Raw genomic sequence first — 25112 nt, 5'->3', positions numbered from 1 at the left:
GAGCGGTGACCTCCGCGCGGGCCGGCAGCGATTTGACCGAGTCGGCGCCGTCGTGGCCGTCGTCGGCGCCGACTCATCCGGTGTGGGCCGGTAGCAGCGGCGGCAGTCGACGGCCGACTTCACTGATCGATACCGGCACACTGTTGCTGCGAGCCAGGCCGAGCAGTAGCGCGGGCCCGCGCGAGCCGAGCACACGACGGGACCGATCGGCTGGATCCGAGAGCGGCTGGCGGCGGCGCCGGCCCAGCAGTACACAGGTCAGTGACGGCGGCAGGCAGCGTCCTGCTGTGGGCGACAGGAGCGCACCGCAGGAGGTCCTACAATGTGGCTGACAGGAGGTCCTGCTGTGGTTACTACTAGAAGGTCCTATGGTAACCAACAGGATGGTTTACTGTAGGCAACAGGAGGTCCTGTTGTAATGTAACCAACAGGAGGCTTTACTATAGACAACAGAAGGTCATGCTGCATGGGTACCAGGAGGTCCTGTAGCCAACTTGACAACTTACTGTTCTTCAACAGGAGGTCCTGCCTTAGACAACAGAAGAGATTAGCTGTTGATGAGAAGTTGGGTCGTTTGCTGGCATTAGATGGAGTGGTCCATGGGAGTCGACCCTTATGCTGTTGTCTAGAATTCTGCTATGCTATTGTTGGTTTTCTTGAATGGATTCCCTAAAATTTGTCATCCCCGCTATGACTGGCTACCCAAGCTATTCCAGCGCGCCGACTAGCCTACCTTTGAAGTTTGATTTCACTTGACCTTCAGCCTTTGGTCAATATTTAGGTTCAGGGGAACTCCATACGGCTTTGTGCGAAAAAGGAGCACAATTGTGTATTAAAAGAGCTGAAGAGCTCAATTCAAATGCTCCCGTCAATTCAGGTGAGCGGAATAAAAAAGTGCCGTTAATATAAGGCATGCAGACGAGCCCATGCACAGGAGCTCGGCTCCCTAACTAAAACGGCTAAAAGATTTTTCGCTTCCCATCACTGATCAATTTATGAAAGGGCATTCCGCATAATTCCGGGAGCAGGAAGTTAATTTTAACTTTTATCCATGGCAGCAATAACAGGGAAATGACCATCCCTTACAGTGTCATTCACGGTTGTTCTCATTTGAGGGAGCTCATCAATTTTGAAACTAATTTGTGGGAAAGCTATGCATTATCTTCTCCGTAGATCAGACTGAGCGATTTGCTTTTCTCAGTTCTCTGATTGCAAAATGGGAAACTGCTTGCCGCTTGTCTCCCCACTTACTTGGCTGAAGGACGTCACATGCCCCAGCGTCACAAAAGTCGGAATCCCTGGCTATTCGCTCGTCCGCACGTCGAGCTATTTACACTTGGAAATAGTTCCAGGCGACAGGAATGCTGTTCATTGGACACTCGTGCTGTCGATTGGCCTCCATATGGTCGTAAATAAATTAACATTGATGAGTTCACTAATTAATGGGTATGTCAATTAGTGGAGCGTGATGTTGACGCTTTGCTATGATTTGCTGGTGGGACGGATGCTTAGTTTGTGCTGTGCCGTATTGTGCTGACCGCTGTCCTTATCAACCGACTGTGTACTGTATGTTGTGCTGTGCTGGTCAGTCGATGGTTGCGTGCTGTGCTGGTCACTGGTCAGTCTATTGCTGTGTGTTGTGCTGGTAAGACGGCTCCTGTGTGCTGTGCTGTGCTAGTTGGTCAGTTGCTGTGTGTTGTGCTACGCTGAGTGCTATGTTGATCATTCCATTATGTGCTTGGCGGGTTAAAGACAGCTGCCAATTCTGATATGCGCTGCGCTGTGTGCCTGCAGCAGCCACGGCCATGGAGGAGGTACGACTGTTGGCCGCCAGGTACCGGCCCGAGGAGCTCAACAAGCTGGCCAGGAGCTCTCGCTTCACGCGAAAGGAAATCCAGCTCATGTATCGCGGCTTCAAACAGGTACCTCACACGAGAGGGAGAGAGAATGAATAAGAATAAGAGAGAAAAAGGGGGAGTGGGAGAAAAGAGAGATAAAGAGACGAAGAGAGGGAGAAAGAGAGAGAGAGAGAGAGAGAGAGAGAGAGAGAGAGAGAGAAAGGAAGAGAAAGAGAGAGAGAGAGAGAGGGGGGGAGGGAGAGAGAGAGAGAGGGAGGGGAGGGGAGAGAGAGGAGAGAGGAGAGAGAGAGAGTGAGACTGAAAAGAAAAGAAAGAAGAAGAAAGCATAATCAATTTTGTCACCCATTTTATTTTTCGCTTTGTTTCAGGAGTGTCCTTCGGGATTGGTGGACGAGGCTGCCTTCAAGCTCATCTTTGCGCAATACTTTCCACAGGGAGGTGAGTTATTGCATTCAATACGACTCCCTTTGTCTGCGAGAATGTTTTCATTTTGTCCCCGTAAACTTGACCAAACGGGTGGGTATGATATGAATATGGTCGTGATCTCTCGCACAGACACGCGAAGAAGTGGCTAAATTGTGTTTGGCTCGTTTTATTCGCAAGAGCCGTTGTGTTTATGACAGCCGTATATTTTACCACACTCTCGTATCACGAGATGGTGACCTGGGACACAGGGCTGTGCCTCAGGTCAGACGACTCAGCTTGAGTATGGCCACTGAAGGGAGAAAGTATGGCCCTTGTTTTGAGAGAAAATAACCACATTGAAATGAAAAATATTAATTTGCTGTGGCGCCAGAGTCAAAAAGACGATAAATATCTACCAGGGGTCTATACGCATGGTGTATATGTAAATAGCATCGTCCTTAAAAACATACTCGTTGAAGATCGGAGCTGCAATCTAACAGCAACAACAGCAACAACAAAAATCGAGACATTACGCGCCAATGGCAAATGCTGTCCCAGGTTTTACATTGCTTCAACCCAGCTTGCAGCCTCTGAGCCCATCGATCGGTGGGAAATACACAGAGTAGCATGTTCCTGCGCAATATCCGTGAGCGGGCACGTAGTGTAATGGCCATTGGTCGGAGAAGGGAAGGGGTGGAGAGTGGAGCGGCCTCCGTCAGCAGCGCCGTGACGGACGGTCACGTGGGGCCGGACTTCGCCGCACCAATGCACACTGCACCCATACAATAATGCATCCGCGGGATGTGTCCAAACATACAAACGTCAAACACAGTGCTTTGGATTTAGTTGAAGAAGAAAACTGTCGTATCAGCTAAAGGTGTGACTTTCGACATTGGTCTTTTAGCACTTTAAATGGGCACTCAGATAGTCGATAGACAACTCAGATCAACCACACGCCCCCAAAAGGCCGTTCAGACTAACCAATCATCCCATTGATCACCAAGCTTTACCAAATTCCCTCTCAAGACCAGCTCACGTCAATTCATATTTCATATCACCATAAGCATTTCAGTTCAGCGCTACTTTACGACTTGCATGGTACGCTATCAATGTGACTTCTGTTTGAAGTACCTATGTACCTATTGTCTCTTGTTGAGATGAGATGAGAGAGACGGAGAGAGAGAGAGAGAGAGAGAGAGAGAGAGAGAGAGAGAGAGAGAGAGAGAGAGAGAGAGAGAGAGAGAGAGAGAGAGAGAGATACCCTCTAAGCGAAAATCTCATTTCAGATGCCAACCAGTACGCTCACTATGTTTTCAACACTTTGAAGCCAAATCAATGCGGCCAAATCAACTTTGAGGTAAGTCCTTGGAGTCATTTATGAACGTTTGACAGTCCATAACTAGCATGCATTATAGGGATTCTTGGTATTTAATATGACGATGCATTATGCAATATGCATCATCTCTATTTTGCAAATTAGCTATCGACTATCGTAGCCAATTTCCATGAAAATGGTACCTATTGGCCGTTTTCACGACGGAATAGCAGGCATCTATTTAATCCCCATTTGATCCTAAAGTTCCTCAGGAATTTTAGTAGTTCTTTTTAGTAGGTTCCCCAGCTTTCGAATGAATGGTGCGTTAGTTTGCTATTTTTCTATTAAATATCACATCGATTTACTTTATCTAAGGATTTATCACTAATATCAACATAAAGCGTAAGTACAATTATAAAATTATGAAATTATTAAATACTAGTACAATAGTTAAAAAAAGATACTGAGTTGCCAGGCTACAAAGAATATATTCATTTATGGCGCACGACAGACATTTAGAAAGCAGCGCCCTGTTTTATTGCACGCTGCTAGCCGCTTCCATTGGGTTTTGCAGGCCGTCGTCATTGGTCGTTACACGTATGATGTCACGCGACTTGTGGCCTGTCACGGCTCTTTAATAATGATCTCCACTAAATGAATGCAACAATGGCCTTTTAAGTTGATCTCTGTGACCATCTGTCTATGGAGCGACCAATATGAAAGTTGGGTGAATTTACCGGGGTTACATGACTATGAGCAAGCAAATGTGTATCAGGAATGGATTTAGGTGGAGAATTGCGCTGGACCATGAGTGCTCGAACGCTCCCAATTCCACGCCGGTTTGGCTTTGGAGCCGAGACAGACGATGCGGGTCAAGGTCACCGCTGGGGTAACGGTGGATTGGGTGCGCCCGAGCACCCGTAACGCGGCACAATTCTCCATCTATGGATTTTCCTATTCGCTCAGCATTGTGATAGGCGTTCGTAATAGCATTTACTCTGCTCATGTACCTATCCCCGGTTATTTAAAAGAAGTTTTTGTGGGGGAATATCACGGCTTTAGGTACTCGGTGGCCCTATTCACGACTTTCAAAGAATGCTCCGATAACTATAAACACCGCACAGACCTACTGCATTAGTGAATCTGACAGAATGTCTGTGGAATTACATCCCCCCTCACCACACCCCTAAAAACTCATCCAGTGTCCAAAACCACTTTTATCGACTCGCAAAAAAAAAACACACACACACACACATACACACACAAAGCATGGGGCATGTCAGCTCTCAGTTCATTTATTATTGTCTTTACCATGGTTCAATTGCATTGCGCGATTTAAAGCACGTGAGTGCCTATATAGTATATATGTAGAAAATAATATCTACAGCAAAACATCCAAAATTACAAAGGCTACAATGCTTAAAAAGTAGGTTCATCAAGGAAGCCCATTTTTACTTGCGTTGTGTTCCCAACCATGCGATTCCAACGCGGGCTATTCGCAACGTCTGTTAAGGCACGTTAACAACTGACAAGCCGCCACCGCTGCCACTTATTCATAGATGGTTGATATCGCAGCTTGGGCGTCAGCAGCGCGGCCCACAACGCGTCGGCGCCAGCGCACGCAGCTGTTGGCACTCGGCAGCCGGTGTTGCGACTTAACGGCCGGCCGGCCCCATGAAGGAGAAGCTCTTGGTGAAGCTTTGTGATCGCCTCATAGCCGCCTTGGATGTCATCTTTCTTGGCAGATCCATCCGTTCAGATGGTACGGTGCAGTCTGGATAAAGGACGAAGTCCAACGCCGCTAACCCCGCGACCGCCACCCCACAACGTGGCCGCAGACCGAACGGGCGTGAGGGCCGTAAGGGCCACCCCGCCATCCGGTAGGTGGCTGAGCAGCCGGGCGCAGCGGCGCCTGGGCGGCGGCCGCGCTGAGATGAAGTCCCAAACCGCCATGTCGCCATCACCGCCATCACCATTGCTGCAGCTGTTCCCAACCGCCTCAATCGCCGCCGTTTTGCCAGCAGTCGCGCCGCGGAATGGCAGAAGCTCCAGAGTAGCCTCCAGCGCCCCTCTCCGCACGTGTGCAGGTGCACTGCGGCCGCCGGGTCCGACGTCCAGGCAGAACATGATATTTCCATGCTGCTCCGACGGTGGGCTGGTCTTGTTTGGGCGTTCCTCCACTGTGACGTCGGTCACGCCTGCCCCGGCCAGGGCGCAGAGGCCGACGTGTCACCATCCGGTTGCAGTCCTCAGTCGGGTCGCAACGTGTACCTCTTCCGCAGCGTGGAGCGCGCTCCCGCTGGGCAGCGATACAGCCAAAAGTAGCATAGCATGCGGGCGGCCAGCGCTGCGCCGGACAGCGGACCCATGCCGGGGGTATGCCGGTCTCGGCCATTAGCGGGGTCGTCGGGGCCGAGGCTGTACTATTGGTCTCAAGATAAGGGTCCAGGCGGCCTGGAGGTTTGATGCGGTGAATACCCTCACCCTCGCCACAGCTGGAGTGGGGGTAGGGGAGGGGGTGCATTCGGCCCGAGTTTGACAGCGGGGTCGCTCGCCGCAGTGTGGTGTCCCGCGGTGCAGTCGGAATCAGGCGGAATTATGCCGGCGGCGGTAACCGGCCGAAGGGTCTGGCTCAGTCGCGTCTCGAGACGAGTTACCGAGCAGGGTGTCAGCGATAGATGGGAGGGGTGTGGTCAGGGCGCTGTTTGATCACCAAATCAGCATGCTGTCAGTTTGCTGGCGTTTCTCATCTTCTCATTGGTCGTTGATGAACCACACGTGGTGTGTGCGATTGACCAATGAGAGACTAAGAGACGCCTGTAACTGGCTTCCATATATTGGAAAACCGACAGCAAGCTGAAAACACGACAGTGCATGGGGCGCACTAGCTTTGAAGGTCGCTCCGCAAAAGCATAACTTTCCATAGATGAGGGTGACGGGTGTTACCTACCCCAGACTTCTTGCGATTGCTCTCAACAAGGAAACCTGAAAGCTGAAAAATAGCACACCTGACTTGATTCAAGCCCATTCTCTGGTGACACCAACGACCAATTACATTTTCAATTCTTGTCGAGTCACTGACCTATGACGTCATACAAGACTTCACTCGGTCCCAAAATATTGCGGCTTGGCAACTCCGCCATTGCTAGGTCAACTTCTGCAAACAGGACTTCATATTCTTCCGAGACCTTGCAACTTTTATGTCTCGTAATTTCTAGAAGTTCACGTAAAGCTAGGTCAATGACGTGACCTCCCTCACCATCATAATTCAACAAGGGAAATATCAAAATTTATGTTGATGACAAAAAAAAGATTTACGACTATCGTTTGCACATGGAGTCGTGCTCGTGTCGCTTCACTACTTGCAAGATCGATGCTCAACTTTTGCGTTGTGAACCATGTGCAACGTCATAAGCGACGTTACGTAGATATTGGAGTTTTTTTTTGTCATTATTCCGCACCGTAGACAGTGTTTACAATTGCTTCACGTGCAAAGAGAAAAAATTGCCAGATGTCGTTTACCTGATTTGTTAAACGTCTAGACGTTTGTCTAGTCTGAAATATGCCGTATTTTTACATTAAATGTATTTTTTAACTTAAGTGACCGAAAGATGCCAGCGGTACGGGATAAAATTATTAAACCACTCGTAGGTAGACAAATATTTTAAACGTCTCGCCTATCGACTCGACGTTTCAAAAATTTGTCCTACCTACTCGCGGTTTAACATAAATTAACTACCGTTGCAACTCAAATACAAGGTGGTTATATATTAAACCGCGAGTAGGTTGAACAAATATTTTAAACGTCGAGCGGTTAGGCGAGACGTTTAAAATATTTTTCTACCTACGAGCGGTTGAATAATTTTATCCCGTACCGCCGATATCTTTTGGGCGCTTAATGATAAAAAATACATTTTATATAAGAATGCGACATATTTCAGACTAGACGAAATGTCTACTAGACGTTTAACAGTTTGTTAATCGTCTAGACGTTTAAAAAATCAGTTACACGACATCTGATAATTTTCTTTCTTAGCACGTGAAGAAATTGTAAACACTGTCTACGGTGCGGGATAACCGCATTTAAACATCCACGCGCTATCCTCTAAATTACAGGGTCATCAATAAAAGATGACATAAAGTTAGCCCCGCCAGAGGCGTAAGACATATTGCATAAACAGGTCACCGTTGGAATGATAAATCTTAGACATTTTACATAGCACAAACAGAAATCAGTTGTGTCGCTCGAAGAAAACTTGCTTCTCCGTGCGGCAGACCTCGGCCAAGAACTTCGCTCCGTGCACATCCTTGTATGGAATCAACTTTTGTGGATTCTTCGGCGAAGGAGCCTGTATTATTCTTGCGGGTGCTTGCTGTAGCGCGAGCCACTTTTCGTCACTCAATATCACCCTTTCGAACCATTCTTCCGCTTCACTGAGCCGTGAGCCAAAAGGTGAACGCTTCCAGCCTCGACACCATGCTGTCAGGGGAGATGACGGTCATTAGGATCGGACGATACTGTTTCCAGTTCAGTTTCTTCTTGTGGAGGAGTGTCCATATTAGAGATGTCAATAAAATACGAACTTTTTGGCATACCGATACAAAACCGATACCAACTTGGTATTTGGCGTTTCGAGGCTAACACATTTGGTATTTTGTTGGTATTGTAAATCCTTGCTACTGTAAAAGAGACTGTGACTTTGGTAAAAAGTTGGCATTTCCCTGATATTCCCAAGTCGGTTCGGTTTCGGTATTTTCCCACGGTTCCTGTTGGTATTTGGTTTGGTATCGGTATCACGACTTTCTGTAATTGACATCACAAGCTCATATATTAAAAAATGCCTTCCCAGGTTTCTTAAGCCATTGCAAACGTGAATACTGGACAGATTACTGAAAAATTGCTAGACTCTCTTCACCTTCGAGCAACTGAACAAGATCCCAGCACCCCTGGTCACTCTGCAGTCTGGATTTTTCCTGCCTGGACTTCACCGTTCAACCTCAAGTAACTCAAATTGCGGAGCGAACTCAAGAGTCCAAGACGCTTGATGAACTGAACGCTGCCGTGAGTCGTCGAAGGCTTCGTCTGCACGATGGCCGGCGATCATTTGGGGCTCCAGCGGGGGCTTACTTTACGTTATTCGCTAATGAGCAGTGAGCACCCTGCACCTGTGCACGTGACCTGACCTCAGAGGTCACATGCTGATCTGACACCTTTAACTTGATTGTGAATCGCTGGGTGTTGTTTTTGTTTGCAAGGCTTTTAGCTTAATAATGGGCGAAACGGCGGCGGGGTCCCCCCCCCCCACACACACACACACTCTAGACGTCTCTCGGTATTCAGAAAGCCGATAGGTCCGACGAGGAATAACGGATAAAACGACAACGAGATACGTGCACTCTTGAAATATGTTTGTTACGTGTGGATTTGATTTTTGAGAACATTTCCTTGTCTTGTCTACAAGCTGAAGCTCGCCAATCAGCCTTATGCATTACCTAGCTGCATCGCTTCGAGTCCCATCAGTGGGAATGGCTTCTTACACTCTACACTTTTAGTGCTTTCTTAGAATGATATCACGCTTGATAGAATTATAAAGCGAACACATAGCGAACGGGGCGAGAGTAACACTTAACATATTGTTTAATGGTTAACCCTACCGGAGGTTTAACAATGTAGTTATTGAAATGAACTGTTCAACACTTGTTCAGCGCCATACATGAAATTGTATGAAACAGTAGGAAATTAAAAGTTATTAAGGTTGAAATAATTCAACCGTTCAGATATAGCGGATTCTTCATGGCTCCGAGTGGAAGATAAGGATATCTTTTCCAAGCGGGTTACTGAAAAAACGAGCGACGAAGGAGCGAGGTTTTTCTGTAACACGCGAGGAAAAGATATCCGATCTTCCACGAGTGAGCCATGAGGAATCCTATATCTTTCTATGTTGAGGTTTCTTCTTAACCCTCGCCCTGGCAGGGGGGGGGGTCGATGCGACCCCCCCTAAGGTTTTTCGAAGATAGCGTAAAAACGGCGGCGCGCAGCGCCGCCAAATTTGGCACAGCCTATGCGGCAACCTTTTTACACATGAACTGAAAATTTCAGGTCCGAGTGACCTTGGGTCAGGTCACCAGGTCAGAAAAACCGGTACAAGGTCATGGTCAAATTTCAATTTTCTTTTTGCACCTGTCCAACTCACAGTTTTCGACTGATTTCCTTCAAACTTTCAGGATGTGCTAAGTTTACCGAGTTGTTTAAAATATAGTCCGGCTTTTTTGAGGTCACTGACCTGAGGTCAGTTAGAGGTCATTACGTCGTAATGTTAAGCCTATGGGAAAATACTAAATTCGGAAAATACTGGAGATATCCGCTTCGTTCTATCACTTTTGTGCTTTGAAACCACGGTACTTAACAGCAGGTCACTTGGTGCTTCTTTGTTTGGTGTACTTATCCATGGGTCAGGTCAAATGAGGTCAACTGAGGTCAAATGACGTTTTTGCCAATAACTTGGCACATAATGACGCTAGAGCTTAAAAATGGTATCATTGTGTTCCTGGTGATCAGTCGAATCGAATGATATGCGATATGATGCAATTTGGTTAACTTGAACTTAATTTATTAATTTAAGTTTACTTAAAATTTAAGAAAAACTTTAAGTACACTTAAGCAAGCTAAAAAGTATATCATTCGACGCGCCTTGACGTGCTGAGTTCACTGGTGCTTTTCTTTTTGCTCTATCTTAATTAGATTAAAAGTTATAAGCGAAAAACTTTTGACCTGTTTTTAGCGAAATTTTTACATTTATACCCCCCAAAACCCCCTAAATATTGACCTAGAGCAGCCAAATTTGCACAGGGGCGAGAACTCCAGGGGGCCCACCTACCTACCAAATTTGGTGTTTCTAGGTGCCATAGGAGCCAATCGCGAGGGGGGGGGGTCGCATCGACCCCCCCCCTGCCAGGCCGTGTTATGAAAAATGCCCTGCCAGGGCGAGGGTTAATTAATAAAATATTATCTTTAAATGCATTCATCTATGTAAAAATAGATTCAGAGTAGTTTCTTCTTATTTCATAAGTTTCATCCATAAGCAACCATTAAAATGTCGTTCGGTTATTGACCCATCATCACATGAACTCTTGATTTTTTCGCTATGAAGCCTCGAGACCTTATCTTTGCATCTCAGAGGGATGCAGAGATAACAAATTCTTATCTTTGCATCTCAGAGGAGTGCGAGATAGAAATATCCCTGCACTGTAGACCGAAATGGCAAATAAACCTCAACTAGAAAGATAATGATATAAATAGTGACGTTCTCGGCGGTATGCCGATCATGACAACATTAATTGCTATGTCCTAAACAAATTGCCACGTCTTGCAGTCTAAGGTGAAACTGCAATGAATGATGCGTGAGCTACATGGTCCGGCATAAGTTTTATCCTCTAAAAAAAATGTTCTCTCTAAGTTACTACATAGGGGACAGCGATTCTCTTTAGCGTTCAGTTTATTTCCCACGAACAGGGACTTACATACGAACGCAAATTTACATGTTGGCAACTAGGTTGTGCAGTAAATACGGCTGGATTTTTTATCATGCCCGTTTGAGCTGTAGCGACAAGGCGCCGAGGTTGGCCGCCGGCTTCTGTTTGTCCAGGTCCTGCTGGACGACACCCCGAAGTTCGTCGATCAGGATGAGGTCCGGCTCCGGAGGGCAGCCGGCTAGCATCTCTTTCCTTCAGAAGTGTGGCACGTTCAATTCGCACCACCGCTAGGCCTTGGCAGAGCGATGAGTTGGCGCACCGTCCTGATTGAAAATGCATGTCAACATGTCATTGACCATGCGTTGGCTTAGTATTGGGAAGAAGGTAGGTAATGAGCCTTGGAGAGCTCTTCCAATTGCGTCTCACGGTCCTGTTTGGAGATGTGATAGCGGTTCAGCGCGAGCCGCTTGGCCAATTTTGTCGCCAACTACTGGCCCCTCTTCCCGGTCGCCTTTTTCGATGCGATTTCTGTAACGTTTGAAATGGTAGGCGCACACCGGCAAACTGGAACGATCAGCAACACTGCCAGCAGCCGTATGCTTATCCCACCAACACCGGACTGTGCAGACAGTTCGTCTATAATTAAGACTTGCAAACAAAAACAACAGGCAGATGTTTCAACCAATCAGCAATGACACGCTGTGACATTTCGGCCTGGAGCATGCCGACTGTCTGGTTCAGCTCCCTTGATAGAAATTTCAGACATTCACGTAGCGACGCAGCCGTTCAGGTGGACAATCTCTGTGAAACTGGCCGTAGCTCGGTGATCCGTGACCCGAGGGTCGTTCGTCACCTCATGCTCTGCAGCCAAGGACTCGCAATGCAGGAGTGCAGCCTGAACCGTCATCCTTCAGGTGTGGACACGATTAGGAACAGGGAAGTAGTGGACATAACTTTTGCGGAACGATATATTGTCGTCCTGTAGTGTCTTTCATTGTCAGCGAGACGCTACATGGAGTTAAAATGGCGAGCGACCCTCCCGCCGGAATGGTGAGCGTCCTTCTCTGTCAAACGCGGCGCTAGTTTCCGCCTAAGCTCCGCTGGCCCGCTTAACTGCTATGTCATGCGGCACAGTCTACAAGTACAGGTGACCGGTCGCGAGATCGGAGCTCCGTAGCACCGAGCGAGTGTGGCGAAGGTGGGGGTATTCACCGCATCAAACCTACAGGTCGCCTGGACCCTTATCTTGAGACCAATAGTACATACAGCTGGTGACCGCGTGAGCCGCCAATCGAAGCTCACGGCTTATAAGCTCGACGCGGGCATCACACGCCGTCCCGATGGGAACTCCACGACGCCGCCGCGAACTCCAGCGCGGCTCGCAGCGCGAAGACCAGTACGGACGGTCGGGGCAAACGGCGTGCGGGAGTCGCAGGCGACGTTCTGCGGACAGAAAGGGTTGGGCATAAGCTGGTCGGCAGGACACTCTTGAGCCGAGCCTTTGATGTAATTACAGATGATCCAGAAGCATGCACAAAAATTCATGACACACTATTCTCATTTATGTATTTGCTACATATGATATGATATACCAGCTCATGATCAGTGACGCATTCTAGGCAATATGTTCTAAAGTGAAGTAACTGAAGTTACAGCTTAAAAGCTTAAAAAAACAGCTTAAAAAACACACACACACACATTCGATAGCTTATGAGAATAACATGCCTTGTGTGCTTAATGCAGGAAAATATTTTTTTTTTCACTTTTTTAGAAACAGCAAAAGAGTTGTCAACAAGCCATGTCAACTATCTAAACAATTTTTATGGAAACTGCTCTAGCTAGCTTAAAGTTCCACAACGTTTCCGGAGCACTGTACCCAAACTCAGTTCATGTTACAAAAAAACAGTAATAATGCCTCCTAATTTTGAATGAAATATAGGTATAAGTTATTTGATTTGGAAAGCAACAAATTTCCGAAAATCATTTTAGCAAAATCACTATTTTCTTCAGGCCACCAGGTTTTAAACAAAACTATAGTAAACTTTATGATCTAGTTGACACAAAACCAAAGCCCCGATTTTAACAAATGTAGATAAAATTTTAACAATTTAAACAAATGTATCGTGGAGAAAATAAAAAGTGTAGATTTGTAAAGCCGGGATATTTCAATTTCACGGATTAGGCACTTAAAGAAATATCTTCACCTTTCTTTGAGCCACCAGCCTTCACCCAAGTTTTACACGAATATAGTGAAGCAGACAATGTGGCAACTCAAAATTGTGATGGTTTGAGATAATTATGACGGTAAAAGAAAAAGCAACACAAGGTTCCTTACCCTCGTTTTTTCACATGGGTTGAGATGAGGCTTCAACTGTTGCCGACCTGAGGAGCTATAGGGACTTGAGCTTTCCAAAACTCAATTTCTAAGGGCACTGAGCAGTGTTTGGCTTTCACACGAATGCGATAGTAAGTTATATGAAGTTGACAAAGCAAGCAAAGCAAAGCATGATGCCCCGCGCGTCCGCCCGCGACCACGCCCCGCGTCCGACTCCCGACCGCCGCGTGACCCGAGGCGCCCGGCGGTCACGTGACCTACCGGCCGGGACTGCAAACAGCCTTCACCACCATTCTTGTATGACGTCATATCCTACTGAGGTGCTGATTGGTCGGAATTAGATACCTGAAGGTAATTATCTGCCGTAGTTATTTTTGTTTCATTGTTTTGCGTGTTTTCTTATATGAAATGTAATTAAAAAATTTGTCATATTTTAATCACCATTAAAACATAACTGAATAGGTATAAAAGAGAACTCGATATATACTTTCCTTGTTTTTAAGAATTCCGGAATTAGATACCCGAGGGAGCAAAGAGGGAGCAAGTTGCCACGCTGATTTAATACCTCATAGTTGAAAGGTGGGCTACTAGAACCAAAAATTGCTGTGTTTGTAAATAAATAAGTGATTTGAGGGCAAAAAATGCCCAGATTTAAACTTCTAAAATTATTTTGAACATAAAATATTTCAGTTTGAGGGATGTTAAGGCCTCTAAGGGTAGGTACTTTTTAGGTATCAAATAAGTTCCTCTGCGAAAGTTCCGTCGTGAAAACGGCCATTATGCATTTCAGACCATGTGGAACAGTCCTTTTCGGCTATTTCTCGTTGTATATGCGTTTGCTTTTAACCAAATTTTGGCATTGGTAGTTTGAGATCCCTACCTAATTTTTATCAATATGGTCTATTAACAAAAAATGAAAAATAAGGGCACTTGTCATTGAATGATAATGTTAAGGTCGTCAGAGGCCTGCTTAGAGGCTGATACAGACTGGGCGCCGTCTCCCCTCTGATTGGTCGTGACGCACTGGCACGCTGCGGCTAGGCTCCGCCCACCTGCGGTCCAGCCTCGGGTCATGTCGGCGGCAGTCGCAGTCTGGCCGGCCGGCGGTGGTGCGCGCGGCGCAGCGGAGTGGCACACTTGTTTGCATGTCATGAACTTTAAAATCAGTTGTTCAACGACTAATAAGGACGGAGGAAGGAAGAAAAAGGAAGAGGAGACAAAGTAACAATGAGACGAACGGTAGACGGTGGCTAGTGGACAGCAAACAGTATGCATAAACTCTAGAGCAGAGACAGGAGACAAAGACGGCAGACGCGAATGACAGAGACAAAGATGGTAGACCAGAGATAAGTGACAGAGATAGAGATTATAGACGAGAGACTGAAAAGGGGGCATGAAGGATGGGAGATCATTAACTCTCGATATTGCATATCTACATTTTCAGATTGAGTCGTCCTATCTTTCCCTATTTTATTGTTTTTCGGCCTTAACATCTATCAACAATATCCTTAACCCTATTCCTGGCGGGGGGGCCTCAGGAGCCCCCCCCCCTGAGGTTTTTTGGTTATTTCTCCCAAACGCGTTGAGCTAAGAAGCTCAAATTTTCTGACTTTTCCTAGAAGGCTTCTACGCAACATGTCTGAAAATTTTGAGTTGATCTGACCTCAGGTCAGGTCACCAGAGGCGGTTTGGTGACCCTACCTCAGAAAAGTTTGCAATCACGCCAGAGCTAGAGTTTTTGACCGATCAATTTCTTCTCTTCAGGCTTTAGTTAGGGTACCAGTATGTGCAATTTGTATATCTCGGAATTTTGATATCGGTGACCTAAGGTCAGGTCAGTTTCGCGACCTCCCCATTATAAGTCAATGGGGGAAAAATCAACTCCCTGTTTTTACCACTAAAACGGGTCGGAATGGCCCCATATACCATACATGACTTCATATACGATCAGCCTTCACTACCTTGAGGTCTGTTTTGCTGTTGGGCAGCTGTGAGGTCATGTGACGTCATCAAAGGTCACCAAAGGTTTTTGGCCAATAACTCCGTACAGGAACAAGATGCAGACGCGTGGATGGTCTCATTGTGTTCAGCTCATCAAGACGCATCGAATGATATACATGATGACCTCGAGGTCACGTGACCTGAGGTCAACCTTTGACCTTGACCTTTCGAGGTCAACATATATATCATTCGATGCGGATTGACAAGAGGATCACGATGATGCCCTTAGTTTGTTCCTATCTTGACTAATTCGAAAGTTATTCTAGAAAAACTCTCCATATCTAGCGCCGCCATTTTGACTTTTTCGACCCCTGTGACGTCATCTTTGACCTGACCTGAAAATGACCTTAGTAAAAATTGTAGACCTTGTCCATGCGTATCCGATGCCGTTTACCGCTTGTCGTTATCTTGCTTCGTTCTCGAGATCTCAGGGGGGGCCGAATCGGCCCCCCCCCGCCAGTTTCTTGTCCCGGCGGAGCCCGCCAGGAATAGAGTTAAAGCATTGTGGAAATATTATGGAGAAATTGAATATTTTTTTGCCCAAAAAATAAATAAATTGTATTCTCAAAAAAAAAACTAACAACGAGTACATACATATGTGGATATCCTCAATTAAATAAGGCCTTTGAATGTCACCCTACGCACGCAGATTCTGTCTCGTTGCTCTTTAAATGCGCCATAGTCTGTAGGAAAACAGGGCAGCGGAGAAGCTCGCTATAAATTATTGAAAATGACTCTTTAATTTTGAAGGAATAACATTCTGGAGCTTAGTCTGTAGCTAAAAGGAGTGCTTACCGTTTTATATATACATCGATCTGCATTGAATTTTTCATCCTTATTCTCTCCGCGCGAGATACGATATTCACGCAAGGATACCTGCGTTAGCGTGCAGAGGCGGATCCAGCTCAGAGGTTTGGGGGGGGCAAACCATAAAAATTTATCGATTCTTTCCATGCATCGTCCATAGGCGTAATGTTAAAATCATGCCGTTTGGGGGGGGGGGCAAATGCCCATTTTGCCCCCCCCCCCCCTGGATCCGCCACTGTTAGCGTGTGTCTTGTTCCAATCCGTCAGAGCTCCGCACTGCTCTGACCCCGAGCGGCGAATGGCCGGTCTCGGTGTCGCGGCGCAGTGGGCGGAGCTTAGCTGCGGCGCAACAGCTGACGCTGCTACGCCGTGCTAGCCTCTACCACGGCGCAGAGTTTTCCGATCAATTTTTACCATTACAAGTCAATGACATGTGCCTTTCATTTTGATATTTTGTGAAAAGACCATGTTAGTAAAAATTAGGTAGGGCCTTGAAACTCATTGTGTCAAAGTTTGGTTGAAACCAAGCGTATAGGTAACGAGAAAGAGCCAAAAAGGACTGTTCCGGAGGGTCTGAAATGCATAGTAATGTGCAAAGAGCAATGCTGCCACGTGCCACGTTATGCCATTGAATTTAATAAGTTCAAAAGAGCAGGATCGCTATCCCGAGTTCTCCCTTCCTTTATTGTCGCGACCGATATCCATGCCATATTACGCAGGCCGACTCTGGTCCCGGTTTATGGTCCCCGTTTGATACCTCTGGCCGTGGCCTCTGCCGCTGGATCAATGCCAGGTGTGACGGCTCGGCCGCAGTGTTGTTAGGACCGCCGTAAACCCTGTCGCCTGTTGATGTGTGCCGCCGACAGGATTTTCTTCACGCGCTGTCGCGGGTGTCGCGCGGCACCACCGATGAGAAGGTGCGCTGGGTGTTTGACCTGTACGACCTGGACGGTGACGGACTCATCACCAAGCACGAGATGCAGCTGGTGGTGACGGCCATCTACGACATGCTCGGTCGGCACGTGCACCCGCACCTGGACGAGCACGCCGCCAGGAACCACGTGGACACCATATTCCACGTGAGTAGTCGACTGTCCGCTGACCTCGGGGCCATGGGTGATCTTACGTCCTTCGGGGAGAGTCCAACGGCTGACTTGTATGGCGTGGGGACCACGAGTGACCCCTTCATCCATTGGAGAGACTTTTACAGGCCAACAAAATGCCAGAGCGACCTTGAATGACAGTGTTACCTGTAGTGATTCTGAACGACCTTCAATTAGCTTAGCTGGGGTGGCCCTGCGGTCATTCACGCCCTCTCAAGTGCCTTCGAGACACCACACTCACTGGAGTGACCCCTCTGTGGCCATCCAGCACCTGTTGTGACCCTCCAGCACCTGGTATATGAACCTATGTTGTTCTCCCGACTAATGTGACTAAGCAGCAAGTCACCTACTAAAAGCTGGTTTAGTGCCTTATTAACCCTCGCCCTGGCAGGGCATTTTTCATAACACGGCCTGGCAGGGGGGGGTCGATGCGACCCCCCTCGCGATTGGCTCCTATGGCACCTAGAAACACCAAATTTGGTAGGTAGGTGGACCCCTGGAGTCCTCGCCCCTGTGCAAATTTGGTTGCTCTAGGTCAATATTTAGGGGGGTTTTGGGGGGTATAAATGTAAAAATTTCGCTAAAAGCAGGTCAAAAGTTTTTCGCTTATAACTTTTGATCTAATTAAGATAGAGCAAAAAGAAAAGCACCAGTGAACTCAGTACGTCAAGGCGCGTCGAATGATGTACTTTTTAGCTTGCTTTAGTGTACTTAAAGTTTTTCTTAAATTTTAAGTAAACTTAAATTAATGAATTAAGTTCAAGTTAACCAAATTGCATCATATTGCATATCATTCGATTCGGCTGATCACCAGGAACACAATGATACCATTTTTTAAGCTGTAGCGTCATTATGTGCCAAGTTATTGGCAAAAACGTCATTTGACCTCAGTTGACCTCATTTGACCTGACCCATGGATAAGTACACCAAACAAAGAAGCACCAAGTGACCTGCTGTTAAGTACTGTGGTTTCAAAGCACAAAAGTGATAGAACGAAGCGGATATCTCCAGTATTTTCCGAAATTAGTATTTTCCCATAGGCTTAACATTACGACGTAATGACCTCTAACTGACCTCAGGTCAGTGACCTAAAAAAAACGAACTATATGTTATACAACTCGGTGAACTTAGCACATCCTGAAAGTTTGAAGGAAATCAGTCCAAAACTGTGAGTTGGACAGGTGCAAAAAGAAAATTGAAATTTGACCATGACCTTGTACCGGTTTTTCTGACCTGGTGACCTGACCCAAGGTCACCCGGACCTGAAATTTTCAGGTCATATGTAAAAAGGTTGCCCCATAAGCTGTGCCAAATTTGGCGGCGCTTTACGTTATCTTCGAAAAACCTTAGGGGGGTCGCATCGACCCCCCCCCCTGCCAGAGCGAGGGTTAAATGTCTGGTATGAGTCCACTGCTAGAGCTTCGACGGTAAATCTGCTTCGATGAGATATCGCATTGTGTATTTAATACTTTGCTATGCACTATTGCATACTGCGTCTCTGGAAAAAGCAAGCGATCGAAATAGCATGCGTTCAGCTGTTCTGGGCTTTCCGAGGGGAGACCAGGGCAGTAACGTTAGCAGTTACGATTGCAAGGGTGTGAGAATTTCTCGGTCTGAATCGGGAACTGCTCGGTCGGAACAAGCTAACGGGCCACTCAAACATTTACGCCGGGCTCTCAGGTATCCCGGCTGCAATGGCGAGCGGCAATAATTTAACACTCGCCGAGTTATCTATAATTCGGCTCGACGGTTGGTGCGGTCAGCTGCACTCAGTTCACATTGCCAGCCATTTTAAGGTAACGGGATACATAATGGTCTGATCTGAAACCAAGTGATAAGTCAGAAAATAGCATCCTTTTAACTCACGACTTGTCCTGAGGAAGTATTGCCGTATCAAGATTATCCCTCGCATGTGTAGGGGGGGGGGTCGGATGGACCCCCCCATGGTTTTTCGCGAATAACTCGCGTAAAAAGCGGCCGATCGCGACAAAACTTTCAGTACCCTCGCATTGATCAATTTGACACCTACCCTGAAAATTTCATGACCCTGACCCAAATGACCTTTGACCTCTTTTCCGAGACCATGTTTGGCCGGAATCGCGATTCGGCGTACGTCGGCTCGCATTAGCCGCGCGTTTGCAAGCTTTTCGTGATTTTAAACGTTCAAACATGTGATTTGATGTTGCTCCCATGCATTAGGGTGGGTGTCAAGGTCACCTGAAGGTCAGGTCAGGTCATTGACCTTTGGTGACCTCGGGTGACCTCGGTTCACTTTTTCGAGTTTTACATGTTTCTAGGCTAGTTTTTGGAGCTGAATTCGAATTTAGCAACCATTTGAACATTTACGAAGTAGTTTTAGTGCCTTCGTAACATGTTACGAAGCTGTCAGAGGCGGTTTACACGTACTACGAATACCCGTCACGACGCCTACTGATTGACCTGACCTGACCTGACCCGACCTGGTCTAAATGCTTAAAGACATCATCTGTGATCAAAACTAACACGATATTCGTAATCAGCACCCCGAAAAACCCCTTAGCAGCCACACTTTACGACTTTGTAATAGGTCCCGATTTTCCCGACTTTGGGTCATTGACCTGACCTGGAAGGTCAACCAATGACCTAGGACCTTAAAATTGGGTATCATCGGCTTCCTCTCGTCACGGGCAACACACTCGTTTTTTCCGCGAAGCTCTAGCTCGATCAGGGGCCAAACGGCAAGGGGGGGTCCAACCGACCCCCCCCCCCTACACATTAGAAGCTGGAAAACGCCGCACACATGCGAGGGTTATCATAGCATCACCAAACTTATAGAACCACCTTTCACGTGTATGTCTGTTACATACGCTCACTATAGGTACAGTCGTGTACAGGTTGATGGTCCGCTACTCTTTATCCACCGGGTTCCTATGGCTCAGCATTGGCAGCAGCCGCCTGGTACCGGTAGGCTGTGCCGCATGACCCGAGAGTGAAGCGGCACAGCCTACCCACACTGTATGACACCGGCTCGGGTCGCCTGGTAGAGCGATTTGACCGAACGCTGCGTTACACCGGCTGGGGGAGGGGGGGGGGGTAAGGGTCAGGCCTGCCGATTTGGCTCGGCTCGGTGGATGAGGCGGGCTGGACGGAGTACTGTGGTGTGGGGCGGGGGTGATGTGGGGAGGGAGTGAGCGGACCTGGGGCTGGGTGTGTGTGGTCACTTGTCGCATAGAACCGATCATTCGTAATCCACCCTCCAAAAATTCGCTTTAGAGATATTCACAAAACCCAAGGGGGTTCAAACACCCATCTCCCAAGTGGGGTGCGGAAGGACAGGTAAGGGTCCATACGGCCTCCTCATGAATTGCAGCAAAGAAAGAAAACAGACCTGTCACCAAATAATCTTTCTGAAAAGTGGATTATAATCGCATAGCCTCGGACACAGAAATAAACATCCAGCACGCGAAGCGTCTCGAACCGGGCCTCTCACTACCGGTAAATTTGACAGTCTAGCACTCCTACGCTGAGCTACACCGGATGGTAGCCACGGCCGGGGCAAAGTCTGGACGGGCGGGCGGCGGGGCTGGGAGGTCGGCAGCAAAGTCAATGAATGTTTTTGTGGTTTCGGGTGCCGGTCGCTCTAGCTTGGTGGAATGGTGATGGATCATTGGCAAATCTTTCAACGTGGAGTCCCGGTTCGAGCCTCATGGGGGCTCCGGCTACTTTTCCGAGTTAGGATCTGGTTTGATTTTAGTGGTTGCGAGCCATATATACGGTTTTATATCTACATGTCGATTGTCGATTGATTGATTGATTCATTCATTCGTTCATTTAACCCTCGCCCCGTTGGGGGGGCCATTTTGGCCCCCCCTGTGGTTTTTCCTGAATAGCAAGAAAACGGCGGCGCGCAGCGCCGCCAAATTTTCAGTACCTTTCCGGGCATCAATTTGACACCTTCACACCAAATTTCAAGTCTTAGGTCACCTTAGGTCAGGAGTTATTGAGGTCAAACTGAGGTCATGTTCGAGCAAAAATGAGCAAAAAACATGCAATCTTGAAACGCTCACCAAATCTACAGTTATCAAGCAATTTCAAAGTTCTTTATATGGTCTAATAGACAAAAAGCGGCGCTACAAAACTGCTATCTCGGATTTTCAAAATTTTGGGTTTTTGACCCAAAAAATTTCAAAAAATTGATTTTTTTAGAAAAACTAAAAAAAAATCCAAAATTTTTCCGAATTTCGAAAAAAAACGGAATATATGTGATAGTCCCTGCGCTCTTCTATATACATACCAAATTTCAGATCGATATCTCGTTTTTTGGCCAAGTTATAGCGAAAAAACTGTTCAAAAATGATGACGTCAAATTTTTGAACTCAATTTTTAGCGATTCTAGACCTCGTACGGCAAAACAAAGACCACAATTGAACTCCCCGTGACGAGCTGCATCGATTCGATACCCATTTTATGCAAAAATATCAACTTTGAAATTTGACCTTATTTGACCTGACCTTGACCTGACCTTGACCTGACCTTGACCAAAACGTGACCTAAGCTGGCCCCAAAGGCTGCCTGACCCACATAATCGCATTTGTCATGTAAAATGGACCATAAAACATGCATCACACGATACTTTCATATTGTGACCCCCCAGTGACCTGACCTCAGTGACCCGACCTGGTATCAGTGACCTCAACTAGCAAAATATGTGTTTGAAGAACATTTCCCCATCGATGATTTTCAATGAAACGCATTTTACTCGATTTTACAACGCATTTCTTGAAATGCCTGTAAACGGTGAAAATTGGACCTTTGACCTGACCTGTGACGTCATCGGTTTGACCTAGGTCAATAAAATTGGGTCACAAGGTAGTTCCCTGATAGGGCTATCCAACACCGTTTGCCGCTTGTCGCTACGTTGCGTGGTTCTCGAGATCTTAGGGGGGGGGGGCCAAAATGGCCCCCCCCCAACGGGGCGCGTTGCTCGGCAGAGCCCAACGGGGCGCGGGTTAATACATGTCGACATTTAGCATACGAATTGACATTCATGATCAATCCGATCAATCTACCATTTTCATAAGCGTATTGCCTAAATATCATGCATATAGTTATATGGCACAAGACCTATGGTTGCCTCGATACCGTGCCAAATCACGTTTTGCACAATGCACAAGTAAATTATATTCGCTGGGTCTTCCGTGCATTGTGCTTAGCAAAAACAGGAATGCAATTGTTCAGCGACGCAAAATGTGCAATGCAGCAAGTGACCACACACACCCGCCCAGCCCCCATGGTCCACCAACACGCCCCACACCACTCGCCAGCCCACGCCAACCACCGAGACGAGTCCCTCCCCCCGCGCTGGTCTGACGCGACAGCTGGTCTACAAAGCGCTCCACCCGTGACCCGGCGACCCGAGCCGATGTCAAACGGCGTGGGTAGACTGTGCCGCTTCACTCTCGGGTCATGCGGCACAGCCTACCGGTACCAGGCGACTGCTGCCAATGCTGAGCCATAGGAACCCTGTGGATAAAGAGTAGGGGACCATCAACCTGTACACGACTGTACTCGTAGATATTGCATGAACGGAAAATACATCGATCGAAATTCAGTTACGATTGTAAAACATGCAGACTGTAGTGAGATGAGAATCTCACGACTGAGGAAGCTGTGCTTCTGTTATTGTGTTATACCCACTGTTATACATAATCTCTGCATTGGTAGTCACCCGCACCGACCGTTTAGTACGGCTTAGTACGATTTAGTACCGCTTTGCTGTCTGTTTCAGCAAATCGACGTCAACAAGGACGGCATGCTGACGCTGGAGGAGCTGCGCCAGTGGTGCGCGCGCGACCCAGACTTCCTGCGCTCGCTCAACATGCTCGACACGGTTTTATGACTGGAGCAGTGGCCGGCCGGCGCGGCGCCGACCGGTCACCAGGCTCCCCTGCAGGCGGACCACCAGGCTTCCCTGCAGGCGGGTCATCAGCCGTCCCTGCAAACGGGCTACCAGAAGGGCTACCAACCGAGCCACCAGTCTCCCCTGCAGACGGGCCATCAGATAGGCTACCAGACGGACCATCAGTCGGGCCACCCTCCGCCCCTGCAGACACATCAGCCGGGCCACCAGGCACCCTTGCAGACCGACCACCAACCTGGCTACCACCCGGGCTACCAGGGTCACCAGCCAGACTACCACCTGGGCTACCAGGGTCACCAGCCGGGCTACCAGCCACCGCTGCCGGCCCGTCACCAGTCGCCCGTACTGACGGACTATCCGCCGCCGCCCGCCCGTCACCAGTCGCCCGTACTGACGGACTATCCGCCGCCGCCGCCAACCGTAAGAGGAGACCCGGGCTCGGCTGCGCGCCAACCAGCGCATCGGCCCAGTAGAGAGACAGAGGTGTAGCCCCGTGCGCCGTTATCTCCTATTCGGGAGAGTTTGTGCGTATTGTACAGAGAAAGAACAGTCGACCTGAGGGGATTGTGTGAGGTGACATTGACATTGCTGTCGGGGTATAAATGATGCCGTTATAGATGACGACGCTATATGATTGCCAAAGTGTTACGCTACTCGTAACTAAATTATGGAGTGAATAGCATATATATGTACCTACATTGTACATACATTATGCATGTACATACAATAGAGTGATATAAATTATAACACAACTTATTGGAATGATAGGCCAAGCGTCCCTCGGAGGCGTTCAGCAGAGGTCACCCTTACCCTTCCAATGTCTGCCTAGTTGATAAAGAACGGCCATAAAACCAATTTCGAAAACGTGGCTTCCTCAATGTCGATCGGGTCATGCCGTGGCTTGGCTTTAAGAACATGCGGTATTACGTTGAACTTCAACATCGAAGTTCAAGGCAACATGTTTTAGGTTTAGCACGATTTGTTGTTTGTAAGTTGTGGATTTTGAAAAAAAAAATTTATGTGTAAACATTTGATTAACATAATGTTACATAAGTCACACAAATATTTTCCATCCTAAAGCAAGAAATCGAGTATTGCCTGGTCATTTTCTAACTAGATAATAAAAGTTGTTTGCTTGTGCATCCAAAATGCTGTTGTCAATGTCATGAATCTTATTCTTAGCATTTCGACATAAACGATTTAATCAGGGATGCGGAGCCGGAGCCGGAGTCGGAGCCGGAGCCGCCGGAGCCGGCATATTTTGCCCGGAGCCGGAGCCGGAGCCGGAGCCGTGAAACAATATAGCCCGGAGCCGGAGCCGGAGCCGGAGCCGCCAAAAAAGGGGGCGACTCCGGCTCCTTTTTATTTTTTGAAGAGGAAAAAATTGACCTAGTTCGGTTTGACAGTACAAGGCAGTAAAACATATGGTACTGTCATGGGCCATCAAGTGAATAAAAAAAGCCGAATATCCCCAGTATCCCACAATCAACTTCCTGTCTGCTCCTTCCCCCCCCCCACACACACGTCTACTGCATCCCCAGAACATGAGGACCGGTCATCAGGTGACGGCCATTGTTTTGAAGCCAGTGCAGTGGACTGCGACTCCCAGCACCGTCTCTTCCGACCCCACCTCACCCCCCCCCCTCCCCACCCCTCAATGCAGCCGAGACGGGTGTCAGCTTACGATGCAGGTTCAGTGAACTCCGATTCGCGGCGACTGCGTTTCCAATGCCATCGCTTCCTAGTCCTTTGTTCTACCAGTTCTCTCCGAGGTGCGTTTGCGCGGGGACGCGGTGAGCCGGTCATGGCCAAGAGTAACGCGTATAACCAATCCAATTTTTCTTCCACCCGCATTTAATTGATTGCATAGGGGATGTAGAGTCGACTACAGAATGATGTTCCACTTTTCACAGGC

The 25112-nt window shown here is 47.7% G+C and overlaps 1 protein-coding gene across 1 annotated transcript; it reads left to right on the top strand.

Moving 5' to 3' along the window:
• Nucleotides 1-24386, top strand: LOC122387724 (Kv channel-interacting protein 1-like). Its single transcript, XM_043378144.1, has 6 exons — nucleotides 1-257; nucleotides 1795-1922; nucleotides 2228-2297; nucleotides 3551-3621; nucleotides 17062-17274; nucleotides 23066-24386. Exons 2-6 carry the CDS (start codon nucleotides 1806-1808, stop codon nucleotides 23174-23176), a joined length of 582 nt encoding a protein of 193 aa, XP_043234079.1. The 5' UTR covers nucleotides 1-257; nucleotides 1795-1805; the 3' UTR covers nucleotides 23177-24386.
• Nucleotides 24387-25112: the final 726 nt, after the last annotated feature.

Source organism: Amphibalanus amphitrite, unplaced genomic scaffold (genome assembly GCF_019059575.1).
Source record: "Amphibalanus amphitrite isolate SeventyFive unplaced genomic scaffold, NRLGWU_Aamphi_draft 000296F_arrow, whole genome shotgun sequence".
Classification (NCBI taxonomy): domain Eukaryota; kingdom Metazoa; phylum Arthropoda; class Thecostraca; order Balanomorpha; family Balanidae; genus Amphibalanus; species Amphibalanus amphitrite.
This window is presented reverse-complemented; position numbering and strand designations above follow the sequence as displayed.